The sequence below is a fragment of the Eubalaena glacialis genome, chromosome 3 (genome assembly GCF_028564815.1).
Source record: "Eubalaena glacialis isolate mEubGla1 chromosome 3, mEubGla1.1.hap2.+ XY, whole genome shotgun sequence".
Classification (NCBI taxonomy): Eukaryota; Metazoa; Chordata; class Mammalia; order Artiodactyla; family Balaenidae; genus Eubalaena; species Eubalaena glacialis.
In genome coordinates this window covers 82,649,864-82,668,247 of record NC_083718.1, presented here as the reverse complement: position 1 = coordinate 82,668,247, position 18,384 = coordinate 82,649,864, and the positions used below count along the sequence as shown (strand labels likewise).

Here is an 18,384-nt window from a genome sequence, read left to right as displayed (position 1 = left end):
AGCGCCCACAGAGTCTCTCAGACCATCAGCCTCATAGCTTTCAAGAATCTTTATTGAACTTGTTTAGTATCGTGCTCACATCTGGAGGAGCCAGTGCGAGGCGCTGTGCCCACCGCCAACAGGGAAGACCCCAGCTGGCAGGCCCCGGCCCCACATCTGAGAAGACTTCATTTCTTCCGGGGTTGCTTATCGGGGAAGCCTTCGAAGAACTCGTTGCACATCATGGCGATGCAGGACAGGAAGACGCAGTACTCCTGGAAGTCCACCTCGTTGTCCTTGTTGCTGTCCAGGTTGCTCATCAACTTCTGGAATGCAGCTTCATCTGTCCTTTTCTGCAGGAAGAAGAGGCCGCGGGTAGAAACCAGAAGTCGGGGGGGCAGGGCGGGCGTGGGGGTGGCCAGAGCTAGGACTAGACCAGGTTTGCACCTCCAGATGGGAGCCCAGGAAGGCTTAGCCACTCCTTGGGGGGCCCAGCTTTGGACCTCTAGCCCTGGGGGCTAGGCTAGGGCTGGAGGAAGGCCACCCCTCAGACAAAGAAGTCTTGAGTACCTGGGTACAACTGGATAAAGGGGACCACAGCATCTTCTGCCAAGGTCATTTTAAGAATCCAGTTAGACAATGGTCATGAAAGCAATGTATAAACTGCATAAAGGTTGATACAGATGGCATCTGTGATTGCTCAGGGGAAGTCTGTAGGTGTATGAGGGTCTCCATAACTGTGTCTTCACATCCACAAGCCAAATGGAAACTCAAAAATGGTTTGGGGTTGGGGGGATAAATTAGGAATATGGGATTAACAGATACACACTACTATATATAAAATAGATAAGCAACAAGGATGTACTGTATAACATAGGGAACTATATTCAACATATTGTAATAACCTGTAATGGAAAAGAATCTGAAAAAATATATATGTGTATATATAACTGAATCACTTTGCTGTACACCTGAAACTAACACAACATTGTAAATTAACTATACTTCAATTTAAAAAAAAAAAAAGAAGACACAATTTTCATACAATCGTAAAAAAAAATGGTTCATTGCTGTAGTGATGGCAAGCGTCGGAACGTCCTGGCTCACGGATCTCGGCTTTATACACTGACTACCTTGGGAAGTTACTTAGCCTCTCTGAGCTTCAGTTTACCTCCAGTTAAGTTGTGCAAAGCACCTGGCAGAGTCTGAGCCGTAGCCTACCGGCTCGTTCTCAGCCATCTTCCTGCAGAGAGCCAGGACGTGAGCAGCGGGTGCTCCCTGTGCTTGCACCCCAGGCAGACAGAGCCAGCTCTCTACCCCGACTTGCCCGTCTCAGCAAGATGGCTGATCGACCGCTATAGATGCCAGCTGTAGCCAATGCTTCGCAGAAAACAGGTGCTTCCCAGGCAGTATCACTCACCCCCAAGAAGCTGGGCAGCTCCCGGGTCAACAGCTCCTTTAGCTCAGACTTGTTGAGCTTGAACTTGTCACCCTCCTTGCCTGAGTACTTGTGGAAGGTGGACACCATCGCATCGAGGGCCTTCTCCAGGGGGCACGCCATGGCGGCAGTCAGGATCTGGGGGCAGGGTCACAGAGACACCCTAATTTTCCCCATCCCACCCCCGGCTATGTATTCAGAATGCCCACCCTAATCCCATCCCTCAGGGAGCACTTGGTGAGACTCTGCTCCCACCATAGAGGCAGCCCAAAAAGTGGGGTTCGGCTCCTGGCAGGTGGGTGTGCACAATGGGAAATCCGTGCTTGAGGCAGCGAACCCCTGCAGGGCCCGGGGCACAGGCTCTGGGTTTCGGGCAGCCAGCTCCACAAGAGCGCTTTCTTCACCCCTCACTCGGTCCATTCACTCCCACGCTCAGTCCACAGCAGCCCCACCCCAGCCCATTCTTCTCCCTCCCAGCGTTGGGCTGGGCGAGGCTGCTGGAAGGCTGCCCAGGGCCCTGTAGCGGAAAAAAACAGTGGCCTAGCGCCTAGCTTGGGGAGGGGCAGGGTGAGGTGGCAGAGGCACAGATGCAGGAGGGATGGGGAGGCCACCCTCCCTTGGGCCAGGCTGCTGCGTGCAGGGCAGAGCCTCCTAGGACACAACCAGACAAAAGCCCGCAGTCGCCTTCTGCCTTCACTGTGCTTCCTACACCCTGTGAGTGTGCACGCACAGGCTAGGGCAACCCAGCAAACACAAGCCAACATGCATACCCACCAGTCACACGCACCCCAAAACATACTACAGCAACAACGCGTGCAAGCCCCAGCATCACAGGACGGCTCAGATAGCTCCCACCCAGCCACCTGCACACTTTCTGTTTTTTCTCTCTCTTGCATGCACACGCACGTGCACGTGCACACACACACATCCCGCCCCAGAGCCTCCACATAGGAATCTCACATCTGGACCCCCTTAGCACATCTGGCCCCCACCAGCCTCCCCTTCTCCTGCCCCAGCCTCAGCCTGACACCCCTTGCACACCCCTTGCGTGCCAGTCAGGCGACCACAACTCACCAGGCCAAGAGAGGAGAAGTGCTGAGGAGAGAGGGTTGGAGAGAGAGGAAGAGTGGGGGAAGCCCAGCAGTCTGACCTATTTATACCCCTGGCCAGGCCCTGCCCATGGCAGGGGATGGGGGAGAGCGGGAGACAGCCCTCCTATCATGGGCCGATGTGGTAAACACTACGGGCCCCCTCCACCAGCCCAGCCTGGAAACCCAGCTTCCTGCTGTGGGCAGGCACACATGGACAATGGGAGAGCCCCAGTGGGCACAGGCAGGGGCCTCAGTGGGTGGGTGTGCGCAGCTCAGCTTGAGTTTTAGGGAGCTGGGGGAAGGGCAGGCTGTGCCCGGGGCGTGAGGGACAGGGAGGGAGTGGTCCCACTGGGCAGCCGGCATAGAGGAAAGGGGATTCAGGGGTGATGGGTGACAGGTGGGAGGTTGTCCTGGAAAGGGATTGCCCAGGGACACAGGGAGGGGACCCCAGGTTCAGTGCTGGGGACAGCTCACTCTGCCCTTCTCCCCTCCCAAGGGGGCTTTCTACAATGCTGAGTGAGGCCCAGGACAGGAGCTGGGGGGTCTGGGGGGAGGAACAGGCTAACACCCAAAGGAGGCGTTGGGACCCCCACAGACACATCCGTGGAGAAGGGACCTGGATGAGGGAGTGATGGAATGGGGAGGGGGCGTCAGGCCTCGGGTCTCAGAGATGGACTGAAGGGACCAAGAGCACATGGGAAAGAGGAGGGTGTCAGGAGGGGGATTTAGCGGGTGTCAGGAATGAAGAGGGCAGGTTGCGGTGGAAAGTCAGCCGTGATACGGCACAGAATGGGGGAGGCAGGGGTCAGGAGAACCTCTCAGGGTAGGGTATGAACTCAGGGATTGAGGGAGGGTCAGGAGAGGGGGTGTGAAGCCCCTCAGGTGGCTGTGGCTTCAGGGAGGGGGTCGGCCTGCAGGTCTCCCCTTCCGCCTCCAATGCAGGGCACGCCCTACATCAGGGAGAAACACCCTAGTCGGACCTCAGACACCCTAATCCTATTACTACTGCACTCTGGGCTCCCACAGCCCCAGGCAGGGAACAGACCCACCCCCTCCACTATGGCCCTCCCCTCCCCTCAGAACATCCTGTCCAGTGGACTGAGTTCTGTCCCTTCTCACCCTCCTTGACAGCCCAAGGGAGCTTCTTTTTTTAAAAAACAATATTTATTTACTTATTTATTTATTTAGGCTGTGCCGGGTCTTAGTTGCGGCACGCGGGATCTAGTTTCCCGACCAGGGATCAAACCTAGGGCCCCTGCATTGGGGGTGCGGAGTCTTAACCACTGGACCACCAAGGAAGTCCCCAAGGGAGCTTCTCCTTCAGAGACCCCCCAGAGAGAGAGAGAGAGAGACCCCTACACACACCAGCCTCCCATGGACATTGTCCCCGTGTTGATCCCCCCGCCTCCTGCAGGACGTTAAGACCATTTCATTTCCGCGAGGTCTGAAACTGCCCTCAGCCTCCTGTCCTCCAGTGGAAAAGGCCAGAGGGGAGTGAAGCCTCAGTGGGACTCTGTTCCCAGGCCCCAGCTGTCCTCTCAGAAGAACCAAACCGAGCCAAGTGATGCCAGTTCTTTATTAGGAGCAAAATAGGCCCTTTCCCACCGTGGTCTCCTTCCCGCACACGCTCTGCCGGGCCTTGACGGCCTTCGTCCATCATGGGCCACAGTGGGGAGGCAGCGGCTGGCTGTCCTACAGGTCACTAGCTGTGATCCCGGGGAAGGTCCCCTCACGTCTCCTGGACTCATGGGTAAAAGGGGTTAACATACCAGGGGCAAACCTGGGAGATTCTAGATGGAGGGGACAAGGGAGGGGGGAGGGGGGAGAGCTGACATGCCCAGGATGACCTCAGGGCAGAGATGGAGCAGGTCCGGAGCAGACCCAGATCCCTACCCTCCGATGACAGCCCTGCCCATCACTGGGAGCAGTGGGGGTCCAGGGCGCAGTCCTTGAAGTACTCATGGCAGTAGGCGCAGAGGCAGGCAAGCAGGCACGTGTACTCCACAAAGTCCACCTCGCAATCCTTGTTGGTGTCCAGGACACCCATGAACTTATTGTGGTCATGCTCCCGAAGCTCTGTGCAGGGCAGGGATGGCAGGGTGAGGAGGGCAGAACAGCCTGGTGCGCACAGCCAGCTTCCCTCCCTCCCCTCCTGGGGGGTCCCAGCCATCCCAACCCACACCCCTCTGGGGGCCAGCCTCAGCCTCCCTGTTCTGATCATTCACCGGTGTCAATCCCCCTCCCAAATCCTCTTTCCCAGACCATTTACGGAGCACCTACTACTTGCTACTGAGTGCCAACCCTGTGTCAGGGGTTCTTCACAGAACTCTCACTCAGTCCTCCCGACAGCCGGGCCAGGCAGCCCTTGAGATGATCATCCTCCCACTTTACAGATGAGGAACTGAGATTCCTGCTGTGCCCGTCCGCCTCCCAGCATCCCCTCCCCACAGTCTAGCTTCCACCCCCTTGCTGTCCGATGCTCAGAGCTCGTCTCCAGGTGTCTCTTTGCGGAATCCAAGCAGTGCTTCCCGTGGGGGCTCACCCCAGGTGCTCACGGGGGTCCAGGTGGGCAGCTCCTTCTCTAGCAGTTCCTTGAGCTCTGCCTGGCAGAGCTTTACTTGTCTCCACAGGGCCCTGGATGTTCCTGGAAGGTGCACACAATAGCAGCCACCGCCTGCTCCAGAGGCGCCATCCTCACTGTCATAGAAGAACAAGGGTGTGACTCACGGCAGAGGCCGAGTCAGACCCCCTGCTCAACTCTGCCCTCCATGCGTCCCAGGGAATGCACCCAGACCTGACTTAATCCCCTGCAGCCTTCCCACCCCACAATCTCCCCCTCCTCTGAGCAGCCCTCCCTGACTACACCAGCCCCTCCTCATTTATTTCCCGACTGCCCCGCTATTTCTGGACAGAGGCCTCATTTGCCCAACATCACTGCAAACTCCTCAGGGAGAGGTGCCCACTCTTTACCTGCACCCCGCACACTGGGGGTCCCTGAGGACTCCCTGATTCTCTCCACCTTTTCTCATCTGACGCCCAGTCCAGCTCTGTAGCACCCTCTGAGACACAGCCCCCCTGGCCCTAGAAGCCTCCTCCCCCTCAGGACCCCAGAGCTCCTGCACAAGGGAGCACGCTTGCTCCATGCTCCCAGCCTCAGGCCCTTGGCGGAGCTGGACCTTCTCAGGGAGAGTCAGGTCTCAGAAGAACCTGCACCACCTCACCACCACCCCATCACCATCCCTCCTGCACTGAACTCAGGGAAGCTGCAACCAAAGGACCAAATCTTCCGCGACGCTCTATGCCTCTGACTAGCTGTGCAGAGGAAGATGAGCCATTTACGCTGTCTGGGTCTCAGGTGCCTTATCTGTAAAATAGGGTTAATCCCACCTCACAGGCCTAGTCAGGGACCTGAACCAGTTGGTCTCTGGAGACAGCGAGCTCAGGTATGTACCAAGCTGTAATCTGCTCTCCCTGAGGCCATCCCCCTGACCTCTGGGGCTCTTGAGACAGAAGGCTCTGCAGAGGGGTACCCCATTCTGTTAGAGGGGAAGCCCTTACGAGAATTGCTCACCCACCCCCATTCCACGGGCCCCTCCCACCGCCCTTTTGCGAGATGCCTCCAGCCTGGAAAAATCCTAAGGCAGCCAGGAAGGCATGTGTTGTTTCCATGTGAGCCCAGTGACTCACTTCTGGTTCCCCCAGGGGACAGGAGTCCTGCAGCACGAGGCAGCCTGGGCCAAGGCTCTCTCCCTAATGATTTGCTCTCTGCCAGGCCCTGTAGATGGTCAGGGCTGTGGGGAAGAAGAATGGGGTTAAGTGCTGCCTGGGGTCTAACACTCTGTGACAGCCCAGGATTGGAGTAGGGTTCTGGGTTCCCAGGAGAGGAAAGGGCCATGATCGCAGGGAATAGGGAACCTCAGGGGGGCCGAGCTGCCCTTCTGGGTTCCTGCCAGCCCGCCTGGCGCCACCACTGTTGCTTTGTCAGAAGCTCGGTGCCTGGAGACTGGAGGGAATCCTCTCTTCCCCACAGCCCTGGCCCATCTCAACCCTTTGGCAGGAATGAAAGGTGTGGGCGAAGGGGGAGCTAACTGAGGGCCACAGCAGCACTTTAAGCCCATCGCCCCGACCCCTCCGCCAGACCTCAGCTCTGCACACGCCCTAAACCCAGGTTCCCCAACAGCCCCTCACTGCACAAGGGAACCCCTGAACCCATCATATCTGACTTCCTTCACCTCATCAGTCCCTGCTGTGGTCATCCCTCTGCCCCCAAGCCCAGACCCTGGGCCAGGAGACAGACCTGGAGCTGCCAGACACCCAGCCCAGGGCAGGACCTAAGCAGCTGGCACTCACCACAGGTGTTGGCGTTTCAGCTGGAGGAGCCTAGAGACAGGGCATCCCTATTTGTAGCCTCCCAAGGAAGGAAGGGAGCAATTATGGGGGGCCCAAGTAGGTCAAGCTGAGGATGCCCCCAGGGGCTCCCCTGCCTCCTTCCCTGGCAACCCCTATTACAGGCCCCACCGGCCCACCTTGCCATGCACCCATCAAAGGCCCCATCGGGGCTGCAGACACCACCACCTCGTCATTTTCCCTCTGCCCTCCCCCAGAGCTGGGATCCGGGCACAGCCTCCTACCCATCTCCTTCCAGCGTGGTTAGAGAAGACAGGTCATTCATCACAGCCATCCCCTATCTCTTCACCCTGAAAAGGCACCCCAGAAGAAGACAAAGTGGGGACACACTTTCGCCTCACCCCCAGAGAATCCCTCTGCCAGAGGGGATCTTGGCGTGCCCCTGGTTAAGCCCCCTCATTTACAGTGAGAGCACTGAGCCTGTGAGACACCCTCGCTGCCTGATCTCCAGATCGATGGTCCTTGGATGCTTTGGGCTGAGAACTGCTTGCTTCCCTGGGGACATCACCAGTAGGATGTCTTTGAGACCTGGGAGGAAGGTGTGCTGCTCCTAGGGGCGCTTCCAGAAGTCTAGGCTGTGTTCTCCTGGTGCCCCCTCCTCCTCCCCTAGTTCAGACTCACACCAGTGTGGCCTGGAGCTTGAGCTCCTAAGGCCTGTTTCCTGTCCTCCCTGGCTCCATTCAGCACCAAGGCCAAGATCCTTGCACTCCCATGGGGTGGGGGTAGATTTCCTCTGGTTTCTGGCTTAAGCGTGTAGCCCTTTGGGGTCCCAGCGTTATGTGGGGTGTCCCCCTTACCTCCCCTCCTCAAGCGAGCCCTTCCTCGCTCCACACTCTGTCAAAGCCAAAGGTCACTTTGGCTCAGTTTGGCTGATGCCCTCAGGGCATGAGGGGCCCCAGTGCCCCACTCACCTCCTGGAGTCTGCTTTCGCTAAGATTCTGATCCCACTCCTTATCGCCTTGTGAGCTCTTCAACGCTTTGAAAAAGATGTTTTTATTCTATCCAGCACTTTTTGTTTTTTTTTTTAGCCGGAGCTGGCACAGACCACCATGTTGCCAGAAATCTCGTCATATCACTTCTCCCGCCCTCATCCCTGGGCCTGAGAGACCCCTCCCCATTTCACAGAAAGAGAACCCAAGACCCAGAAGAGTATGGGAAGGGGAAGAGGAGTCAACCCCCAGATCTCTGAAGAAGCCCTAATACTTGTGGGGCAGCCAGAGAGCTCATGACACCTTGGCCTCATCCCAGGCCCCCTGCACCTGAACCTCAACTGTACCATCAGTTCCCCGAAGACTCAGCCCCTGTGCGGGAGGGGAGCGAGCAGTGGGGAGGGCAGGGAAGGGAGGGCTGTGATTAACCCTGTTTTACAGGCAAGGAATTATGGGGAGTAGGGGACAGAAGCAGGGGCCAGAGTGGGCCAGCAATTAATTCAGTTCTAGGTCAAGCCCTTGTTCCCACCTGTGACGTCCCATCTCTGCCAACAGCCACCTCCCTTAAGCAGGTCACCTCACCTCTCTGGGCCTCATTTTCCTCATCTGCCAATGACCAAGGAGAATAGTGGTCATCACTTCATAGGATTGCTGTGAGGCTTAAAGGACTTTCTATGTACAAAGCTCATAGATAAATAGTGCCGGCACATGGTAAGGGCATAAATGTTAACTGAGAGGTAAGTAACTTGCCCAAGTCACACAACTAATTTGTGGCAGGGTGAGAGCCATTCATTTTTCATGTGAATATTTAGAGGCACCTGTCCTAAGCATTGGAGGTACAGCCATAAACAAAACAGACAAAAGCCAAGCTCTGTGGAGAGGACCATCTAATGCACACAACAGACAGTAACAAGTAAATAAATGTATGATAGACCAGCGACATAAATGCTAGGAAGAACAATAAAGCAGGGCTAAGGGGAAAAAATGGTGGTGGGGCCTGGAGTACTTTATATGGATGGTCAGGGAAGAGCTGGGCAGCCTGCTCCCAGCCTGAGTCCTTATCCCGCAGCCTTTCATGTTTCGAAGCCTGGCCACGCCTCTCTGGGATGCCTCACCTTTGTTTGCCCACTGGGAGAGGCTCCGACTGAGGTGGGGGGCAGGGAAGGCAGGAGCTCACCCAGGGAGGCAACAGCTGAGGGGCGGGTGGGTGGACGGAGAGGTCTGGGTGCAGGCACTTTGGGGCTGGAGGACCGTCGTGGGAAGAACCCTTACTGGACCCTCACTCCAAGATCCACCACCCTCTTGCCTCCACCTCGAGCATGAGCATGTCCTTTACTTTGTTTGGGCCTTAATTTTTTGCCTCCAAAATGGATTTGGAAGATTCCTACCCTGAGACTCCGATGTGAAAGTGCTTTGTATCACCTGCTGGTCCGGTGGACGGTGTCAGGGCAGAGGTCTCGGAGTCTAACTCAACAACCACACGCTAAGTTCCCTTGATGGGGGCAGCAGGGAGAGAACCAGGCCTTCCCCCCCCCCCGCCCCGCCCCCAGGTCATTTTGTCCAGCCTTCTGCATCCCCACAGGCTAGGGACAGAGCTGCAGCCTTTCTTATCTTGCTTTCCCAAGTTGTTCTTACAGGGATTGGAATCTTCCTGCCCTCCTGGGGGTTCTTCCCCAGCATCTACCCTGAATCCCCCAAATGCACGTGACACTAGCCACCCCTCCGGGGCCCAGACAGGGAGCATCCTCCTCCTTTCCACGCTCTGCTGTCCACACTGTCCACTTGATTCTCTACCTGGGATTGGAGCCCAACACCCTTGGCCTCTCACCCGAGCTGCCCCGCTGCAGATGTGGAGCTGACCACAGAGAAGTGTGCCCCAAGTGGAAGGTAAGGGTCTCTCCCCCACGGGAGCAGCATGAGGGAGGGAGGGTGGGAGCAGATGCTCTCTGACCCAGCAGGACTGTCCCTCTCTCTCTCGTCCTCTCTCCCTGCCTCTGTCCCCCACTATCACCACCATCACCTTACAAAAGCCTCTGGGAAACCACCTTGCGCCATGAAAGTCAGTGTCTGGTTCTGCACCTCAGGGAGAAATAAGATGAAGTGTCCTAGAGCGTCTGGACATTCATGTGCTTGTGCCAAAAGGACCTGGGCTCAAGGGACAGGGTGACACCACCCCAATCTCATAGCCCCATGGGGGTCAATGAACCTCGTCACACTGATTCATCTCCTTTCTCATCATCTGAGCCCAAGGTAGGGAAAGTGTGGGAGCGGGTGTTTGATTACTGAGGCTGGAGCCAGGGAGGCCTTTGCTACAGAATTAGGGGATGGGGATGGGGAGAGGATCTGAATTGGGATCAAGGAGAGCCTGTGGGGCTTAGACCTACAGGCTCTCCTTGGTCTTTTGAGGACCAAGTCAATGCCTGACTGCGCATTTCCCGGATGGGAGCACTGAGTTAGAGGGGAGACCAAGTGACCTAAAGATGGGAGCATGGGGAGCCCTATTTCAGTCATTCCCCTGCCCCAGAATCCACCTTTGCCTTCAGTCTCTCTTTTCTTGGAGGGTCAATAGATTGCAGGGATAGACCCAAAAGAACAAAGAGCAAAGTGACAGTAGGACACTATGGGAGGTGACATATGGGTCCCTGAGGCTCTCCTCCCTGCCACAATTCCAGGAGGAAGTGAGAGAGAATCTGGCCAGCGGGCCTTTGAACAGCACCATTTTCTGGACCCTCCTCGTCTCTGCCTCAGCAGGGAGATTTGCAGGAAGGGGCAGGATGAGGGAAGATTATTGAGACCAGCTAAGAAAGTCACGTGTTTGTTAGTCTGTCAAATACACAGAACGAAATTAGTCCCATCCGGTGCCTAGCCAGACGGGGAAAGCTCCAGAGGCAGCCAGCCGATGCCAGTATCCACCAGCCAGAACAGCCCCAGAACCTGGAACTGAGCCCCAGCAGAAGCCGGGATCCACTGTGAGCAAACAGACTACAGTCGTGCAATCACCAGCAAGTGGACCCGCTTCCCCGTGGATTCAGGATTGAGACACCAAGAGCATCTGGACTCTGCCCAGCCAGGTCCCCTTCGTCTCCAAGGCTTTGGAGGAAGGGGAGGAAGGCCCAGGCTGCCACCCCCGTGTCCCATAGGGGTGAGGCCCTGTCTTACAACCTGGATCAAGTCCCAACACTACTCATTTAACCTCTCTCAGCCCCTATTTCCTCCTCTGTGAAATGCAGAAACTAATAACACATCCTTCATCCAAGTGCTATGAGGATTCAATGAGATGATGCTAGAACAGGCCTAGCAGAGAGCCTGGCCGGAGGGCATGCTCCATGAATGGCAGATGCTGCTTCCTCTCGGTTTCCTTATCTCTAAAAAGGGCCTAATGATAGCTCTTTTGGGGGTTACCATGAGGCTGAAGTGACAGTGAGCATGAAAGAAGCTTTGGGAACTGCTGTGGAAATGTTAATTACCATTATGATGAGTCCCTGACCTATATTCACCGGCTCCTTTTCCTATAGGATATTAGGAAAGTGGGCTTCTCTCTTTTCATCGCTAGGGCCTGCCCAGCCTTGCCTCATCAGCCCCAGACGTGCAGTTAGAACAGTGAGAATAAGCAGTGTGTCCCAGAACCTTCTCACTCCTTTCTGTCTTTGGGGAGCTCTTTTCTGAGCTACTCTGTAAGCAGTTCCCAAGTATCAGAGCTTCCCAGGGAAGTAAGAAAAGTAAGAAAACAATTCAGAAAAATATTGTCTATTGCTTGTCTGCTATCCATCCCCCCTTTCCTTAATATTAAAACCCTTCTTCTTCTCTTTCAAAGTGTCAACATGCCCAGCTAAAAATACTTGGTCACAGCTAGGACTAGCCATATTACATAGTTAAGGCCAAAGAGATGTAAGTAGAAATCTTTGGAGACAGTATTTCTTGCATAATAAAAAGGCAAAGTCTCTTGAGGGAAAGCTTTCTGCACCCTACGCTTCCTCTGTCTCTTAGCCTGGAACATGGACAGTGAGACCTGGAGGTAGAGCAGCCATCTTGTGATCATGAAGCAACATGCATGAGGGAAAAAGCATACATGCTGTAGATTACAGAGCAAAAAAATCGGTGTCATATGACATCTCTGAGCCCCTGAACCAACCTTGAACTAACCCTGAACTGCCTGTCTCAGATGTCTTGTTATGTAAGACAATTAAAGCCACTGTTAGTCAGGTGATCTGCAACTCAAAGCTTAATAAATTCATAAAGCGGAGTCCTCAAACAAAAGAATCTAAAATGTGGAATTGACCAAGTGGAGGAGGGAAGACAGTGAGATATGAGGACCCAATATGTGCAGGTTGAAAGTCAAGGACATTTGTTATGAAATGACAAAATATTTAGTCAAATTGTCCCCTGATGTATCTTGGGATGCAGACCAAATGGAAACCTAGGTGTAGTGATAGAGGAAGTGGTAGGAAAAGCTTAGAAAATCAGCATGAGTTGGCTCCATGAATCTTTCATCAAAGACCTGAAAGAGAAAGAGGCTTCTATTACAAAAACCTAAAGCAGGTGTTACTGGCTTTGGGACAAAGCCATGGGTGAAAGTTAGAAGGATCTCAAGAAGATTGCTAGTAATAATTTGAAGGGCAGTGAGGAAATTGTTACTGGAGACTGAAGAAAAGGCAACCCCTATTATGTAGTGGTGGAATGTCTGGAAACACTATTATCCATGGTAACGTGGAAAATAGAAAGATTACATAATGAACTCATGGATTGGCTAAGGAGATTTTTGGACAGAATACTGAAAATGCCAGTTGGCTTCTTCTGGCTGCCTATGGTAAAATATGAGAAGAAAGAGATGAACTAAAGAAGGACCTCTTCAATTCTGAGTAGAATTTAGAGGAAATATAGAGGGCCCAGGACAGTCTTTCTAGGCAGCAAATGGCTCTCAAAGTAATAAATGGCCTCAGGGCAAAGACCAAATCCATGGCCCTGCCAACAAAAAGGGCCTCAGGGGTAAGATAAAGTCAAAGATGAGATCTTTCATGGAAACTTCAAAAAGATTAAAGGGCAATTCTCAGATCTCAGATAAACAACACGGCTTCTAGGGACTTCCCTGGTGGCGCAGTGGTTAAGAATCTGCCTGCCAGTGCAGGGGGACACAGGTTCAATCCCTGGTCTGGATTGCTCCACATGCCGCGGAGCAACTAAGCCTGTGCGCTACAACTACTGAGCCCCGCACGCCCTACAGCTCACGCGTCGCAACTACTGAGCCCGTGTGCTGCAATTACTGAAGCCCGCATGCCTAGAGCCCGTACTCCGCAACAAGGGAAGCCACTGCAAAGAGAAGCCCTTGCACCACAACGAAGAGTAGCCCGCACTCGCCACAACTAGAGAAAGCCCATGCACAGCAATGAAGACCCAATGCAGCCAAAAACAAAAACAAACAAAAAACACCAATAAGGCTTCTAATAATTTTAGCAGTGTGTCTCTTTCAGGCAAGAGGGCCTTTAAGAATCACAAGGGCATTTTCTAACAGCTCTCTAACTCTAGGGTACAGAGGGCCAGTCTCAAAGAAATTTGTAAATATGTTTTTTTGTCTAATTAAGTGATTTATAAGTTGGTACACAGGAAGCCCACAACATTTTTAAAGGCATTGTGTCATCTTGGACTGAAAGGGATAGAGACAGCTCAAAACAAAAGAAGCTTTGAGTCTTTAACTGAGCCAAGCCAGGTGACAGGGCATCACTGAGCAATTAAAATATTGTCAACAAGCAAAAAATGTTTACTGAGTATAAAACTAAAAAAGGTAGAGAGTCCTCCTGGGCCCAAGAGACCCACGGCGGGAACCACGAGCTGTACATCAGGACCGGGCTGGGGAACCCTGGAAGAAGTCGCTGCACATGAGAGTGACGAGGGCCAGGGAGAGAGCGTACTCCTGGAAGTCCACCTCCTGGTCCCTGTTCTTATCCAGATCACCCATCATCCTCTTCAGGCCCTCCTCATCCACCTTCTTCTGAAAGTGAGAGACAGTGGAGTTATCACCAGGCTGCTGTCACGGGTCAGAGCCCAGCTCTCCCTCCACACCAGGCAGCCAGGTATGTGGTGGGCAGGGAGCCCCTGGGAGCCACTAGGAGGCCGAGTGAGTGAGGACAGAGAGAAGTGCATCAGTGGGCGTCTCCGGCTCCCCCTGCTGGGAGTGGGGAGCACGCCAGGCATTCCCTAAGCACAGGATCAGCTCTACTCCCCACAGGAGCCCAGCAAGGTGGGCATTACCCCCAGTTTGCTGAGGAGGAAACTAAAGCTTTCTGAAGCCACCACCACTCCCCATCACCAGAAAAGTGAGTTCAAAAAAGGCGGACTCTTCTTCATACCAGACAAAATGAAACCAAATTAGAAAAGTGTGACCAAAACAATTTTTTTAAAGAGAGAAGGACATGCCTCATACGTTCAAAGCCTGAGACCTGACTTTGGGATTACCCAGGAGTCGGCAAGGGAAGGGCGAGGGGGAGGTTGAGAGTTGACGGCATTTCTCTGCAAAATATCTCAGGGTGCGTGTCTTAGCTGGGCTTTTCTCTCCCTACACACCTTCTTAGTTTGGCATATAAATATGGAAAACGAAAGACAGAGAGAGAGATCACACGTGAGAGCTGTGTAATCTTGAGCCGGTCTCTTCCCCTCTCTGGGCTCTGACAGCACACCCGTTCTCTGGGAAGCTGCGGGGAAAGCCAGCAATAGAGCACTCACACACGCATTCACACACGGGCCTCACTCTCACTCCAGTGAGGCCATGGAGGGTTCAATCCCACCCTGGTGTCTGCGTCAGCAGGCACCCTCAAGGAAGGGAGAAGAGATTCAGCCTGTGCCCCTGCACGCACACACCAGGACCCTCCCCGTCCCAGGCTGGCCCCACTCACCCCCACAAAGCTGGGCAGCTCCTTGTGCAGAAGTTTCTTCATCTCCCCCTTACTCAGCTTGAACTTGTCACCCTCTTGGCCAGAGTACTTGTAGAAGGTGGTGACCATCACAGCCAGCGCCTACTCCAGAGGACTGGACATTTTAGATCTGGGGCTGCAGGGCTGGCAAGTAATGGAGACGCCTCAGCCCAGCTTGCAGGACCCACTTCTGCCCCAAACTGCCTCTCCAAGCCCCTCTCTGAATGGGCAAGCAGGGCTGCATCTCCCGCTCGGCCTAAAGCTCCCTGGGCAGGGGCCATACCTCCACCTCACACTGCGGGCAGATGCTAGACCTTCCTCTGTATTTGGAAGGGCCTCATGTCTCCTCCCATCACACTTGGGGCCCACCCCTGAGTGCAGAGCTCCCCTCTTTCAGCATCTGTGGAAAGGAAATGACAGGGTGGCCAGAGTCCCATTTGGGATCCTCTTTGTGCAGCTCCTTCCACAGGCCAGTGGGCTCTGTGCCAGCGCTGCGGAGATGGGCATCTCCATGGGCTAGTCACTGGGGCTCGCTGGGCTCTGGCAGTGGCCATGGTTACGGCCCAGGGGTACGAGGTTCCCCGAGGAGTCAATTCCTTCCTCTGCCAGAGGGTGTCGCTCTCCCATCCAACTGGAAGCTCCCTCGGGCGGGCTCATATCCTCCCTCAGACGAGGGGCTCTCACCGGGTAGGGAATGTGTGTCCCCTCATACTGGAGGCCCCTGAGCAGGGGTGCTGGCTCTATGCAGACAGGGCATGGGTAGGGTGGAGGCAACCGAACACCCCCCCCACACCAGGAAGCGTCCTATTGGGACTGGAATTAAAGAAACTAAAAGCCCAGAGCCCTGGGGTCAGGGCGGAATCTAAGACCGAGGACAGACCTCAGAGGTCATCTTTTCCAAGGCTCTGCCTCTGAGAATGGTCACACCACCCCCGGAGGGTTAAGCAGGTCCCAGGGTGAGGCCAGAGGAGCTGGCACCAGAAGCGAGAAGAGCCCCCGGCCCATCCTGCCAGCCCTGCCTTCGGGAGGTAGGAGAAGACAGGAAGAAGCAGTGGGCAGGAACCCAGGTGGGCCCACGTGCTCGAGATCCCTGGCTCTTGTTCCTCAGTCCTGCTGGAATCCAGGACTTTGCAAAACAACAAAAACAAAATCCAAACAAACCCAGGATCCTCCTTAAAGCACCCACCCTACCTCCACCCACCCCATGCACGCTTCATACTCCTGGGCTTAAAGCCCCAATAAGTGCCTCTAGACTGACAGCCGGACTGCGAGACCCAAGAGAGAGCCTCAGAGTAACCCCTAAACACCACAGAGGAACCTGGAAAAGGCCTCAGTCTGACACTTCACAGGAGGTCCCCCCAGATGCAGAGACCCACAGAGGCCCCAGGCCTCTTCCACCAAGGGAGCCAGAAGGAGACAGAGATCAAGACAAAGGGACAGACGGCACAAAGTAGCACAACACTGTAAATAAACTATGCTCCAATAAAAATTAATTTAAAAAAAAAAGACAAAGGGACAAAGGTAGAGACCCATGGGGGTCGGCCCCACCCAGCCCTCAGCAGGACAGAGGTACTCACCAGACCTGATAGCAGAGAGACACCCTGGAAGGAAAGCCAAGGGCCAGGTGCCCAGAGTGGGGATTTATTTGCCAGCCCCACTGGCCCCCAACATTGTATTTTAAGGAAACCAAACCTGCCCTAACCTGATCCTGCCAAAGCCTGGCCTCCTGCCACTCCCAGCCCCGTCCGTCCCAGAGACTTCCAGCTGTGCTGCCAGCTGGCCAGCTCAGCTCAGGGAGAGCTCTAGGCCAGCCAAGGGCAGCCCCCTCCCCCAGGCCCACCCAGGCCACAGAGGGGAGTGGGAGGTGTCATGGGGAAGGGGTAGTCTGGGCCCAGGGCAGGGGAGACAGCCCTTGTTTGCAGGGCCTGGTGACTCAGGCCAGGCTTTGTTCTCATGACACACGCCTGTGAGCCACAGCTCACTGGTGTGTCCGTGGCTGCAGGTGCCCGCTGGGACTGCACAGGCCTGTGTATGTGTGCTGGAGAAGCCAGAAGGCAACTGGGGGGGCATCAGGAAGAAGAGGGCAGGGGTCACCTCAGGGAACGAGGGAGACAAAGTCACTTTTTTGGTTTAATATTTATTTATTTATTTATTTATTTATTTGGCTGCACTGGGTCTTAGTTGCGGCATGCGGGATCTAGTTCCCTGACCAGGGATCGGTCGTGGGCCCCCTGCATTAGGAGCGTGGAGTCTTAGCCGCTGGACCACCAGGGAAGTCCCCAAAGTTACTTTTAATAGCCGGAACCAGAATACCTATCAATAATGTAACAAGGAAAGTGGGTATGTTTAAACATACCCGGAAAGGCCCCCTTTGGGTGGGAGGGGGTCTGGCAGGAGGCAGGAAGGCAGTGAGAGGTGGAGATGGCTCTGTTATAGTCAGCTGGGGTGAGCAGCAGTCTGTGGTGTGTAAGGAAGCCCCGGGAGGGTTGAAGGGAGAGGAGAAAACTCGGGCCTCCTGCAGGCTGGGAGGTGAGCAGGTGACAAGGGGCCAGACAGCTCCCCAACCCCGGTGGCCAGGCCTGGGTGAGGCCACAGCCTCCCTCACTCCACTCCTCCAGGCCCCTCCCCAGAGAAAGGCAAACACTGAGGCCTTTCAGGACCCAGCCCAGGGAAGGGGCTTTCAGAGAAGAGCAGGCTTCACGCTGCCCCTTCCCAGGCCCCCCTCCCCTACTGCCCCAATCCCATCCCGACACCGCACTTCCTGTGGGCCCAGCTCCCCTCCGCCTTCCAGATGTCCACCAGCTTCTTTCCCCTCCCCCAACACCCCTAGTCCTAGGTGACTCATCCGTGGTTCCAGGCCCAGATGCCCAGGCAGTGACTCAGCGGCACCGCCCTCCTCTCCCAGGGCCAGGGCAGCCGCAGTCCCAGGGCAGTAGGCGGAAATCCCAACCCAGCTTGGGAGGAGAGAGCACTGGCACAGACACCCCTCATCAGGCCCACCCGGGGAGCTTTGGCTCATGATACCACAGAGAAGCTCAGACTGAGTACCCACAGAGGATCAGACATCAAGCCAGGCTGCTGTCTTCCTGCGGGCCACCGTGGGACGTGGAGGCAACCTGAGCGGCGTAGATGAAGTCAGGCCTTAGGGCCCCCAGCATCCTCTCCTACGCCTTTGCAAACCACCCAGTGTCCCTCCTCCCCAAGGCACTTGGACCCCTCGTGTTACTGCTCTTCCCCATCAAAACCTACTTCAGGCTGAGCCTGGAATAAAAGTTGTTCACCCTGAGGTTAAAGACCACTGGGGTGCAATGCATTGCTTTTTACAGCACTTCTTCCATTTTAACTGAGGACTTCAGCAGATGCCACTTCTGCTCAGAAACTGCAGTGGTGTCCCCATGGCTCTTGCTGGCAGTGAAGTGCTTCAGGCTTTGGCCCCCCACCTGCATTCCAACCTCCCCTGCATATCCCCTAACTGCCTGCTCATGTGCCTGAGCACATGGGGCTACGTGCACCCGGGGTGGCCAAGACTCTGTTCAAGTTCACCCCTCTGCTCAGGATGTGCCCACTCACCACATCCCTTCCTGCTGAAATCCCACCTATCCTTCAAAGGCCGGTTTAATGCCCCCGACCTCACA

General features: G+C 55.1%; 4 protein-coding genes across 6 annotated transcripts in view; all 4 read right to left on the bottom strand.

Moving 5' to 3' along the window:
• The window catches only part of S100A8 (S100 calcium binding protein A8), a 146,887-nt gene that overhangs the window by 96,703 nt on the left and 31,800 nt on the right, over positions 1 to 18,384 (bottom strand). The window lies entirely within an intron of this gene.
• On the bottom strand, positions 35 to 2,632 carry S100A4 (S100 calcium binding protein A4). 2 transcript variants are annotated; one of them, XM_061185970.1, is made up of 4 exons: positions 2,492 to 2,632; positions 1,673 to 1,934; positions 1,400 to 1,555; positions 35 to 332 (listed from the first exon to the last, which is right to left on the bottom strand). In XM_061185970.1, exons 2-4 carry the CDS (start codon positions 1,835 to 1,837, stop codon positions 168 to 170), a joined length of 486 nt encoding a protein of 161 aa, XP_061041953.1. In that variant the 5' UTR covers positions 1,838 to 1,934; positions 2,492 to 2,632; the 3' UTR covers positions 35 to 167. The 2 variants fall into 2 exon arrangements, with proteins under 2 accessions (XP_061041953.1, XP_061041955.1); XM_061185972.1 differs by lacking the exon at positions 1,673 to 1,934 and having other exon boundaries at positions 2,492 to 2,630.
• Positions 4,071 to 14,817, bottom strand: S100A3 (S100 calcium binding protein A3). Its single transcript, XM_061185969.1, is given in 6 exon segments — positions 4,071 to 4,584; positions 5,060 to 5,125; positions 5,128 to 5,205; positions 6,196 to 6,299; positions 7,140 to 7,205; positions 14,732 to 14,817. Coding segments are annotated over 5 exon segments (459 nt in total). The 5' UTR covers positions 7,190 to 7,205; positions 14,732 to 14,817; the 3' UTR covers positions 4,071 to 4,423.
• S100A2 (S100 calcium binding protein A2) lies at positions 13,344 to 16,626 on the bottom strand. Of its 2 annotated transcripts, none has more exons than XM_061185968.1 (3): positions 16,452 to 16,626; positions 14,732 to 14,893; positions 13,344 to 13,830 (listed from the first exon to the last, which is right to left on the bottom strand). In XM_061185968.1, exons 2-3 carry the CDS (start codon positions 14,837 to 14,839, stop codon positions 13,678 to 13,680), a joined length of 261 nt encoding a protein of 86 aa, XP_061041951.1. In that variant the 5' UTR covers positions 14,840 to 14,893; positions 16,452 to 16,626; the 3' UTR covers positions 13,344 to 13,677. The 2 variants fall into 2 exon arrangements, with proteins under 2 accessions (XP_061041951.1, XP_061041950.1); XM_061185967.1 differs by lacking the exon at positions 16,452 to 16,626 and adding an exon at positions 16,327 to 16,441.

Coding starts and splice junctions, on each gene's coding strand:
- S100A4 (XM_061185970.1), bottom strand. CDS start 1,837: ATGGACCGAGTGAGGGGTGAAGAAAGCGCTCTTGTGGAGCTGGCTGCC. Junction 1,556..1,672: donor CTTTTTGGGCTGCCTCTATG/GTGGGAGCAGAG, acceptor CCCTGCCCCCAG/ATCCTGACTGCCGCCATGGC. Junction 333..1,399: donor AGCTGCCCAGCTTCTTGGGG/GTGAGTGATACT, acceptor TTCTTCCTGCAG/AAAAGGACAGATGAAGCTGC.
- S100A2 (XM_061185968.1), bottom strand. CDS start 14,839: ATGGTCACCACCTTCTACAAGTACTCTGGCCAAGAGGGTGACAAGTTC. Junction 13,831..14,731: donor AGCTGCCCAGCTTTGTGGGG/GTGAGTGGGGCC, acceptor TCTCACTTTCAG/AAGAAGGTGGATGAGGAGGG.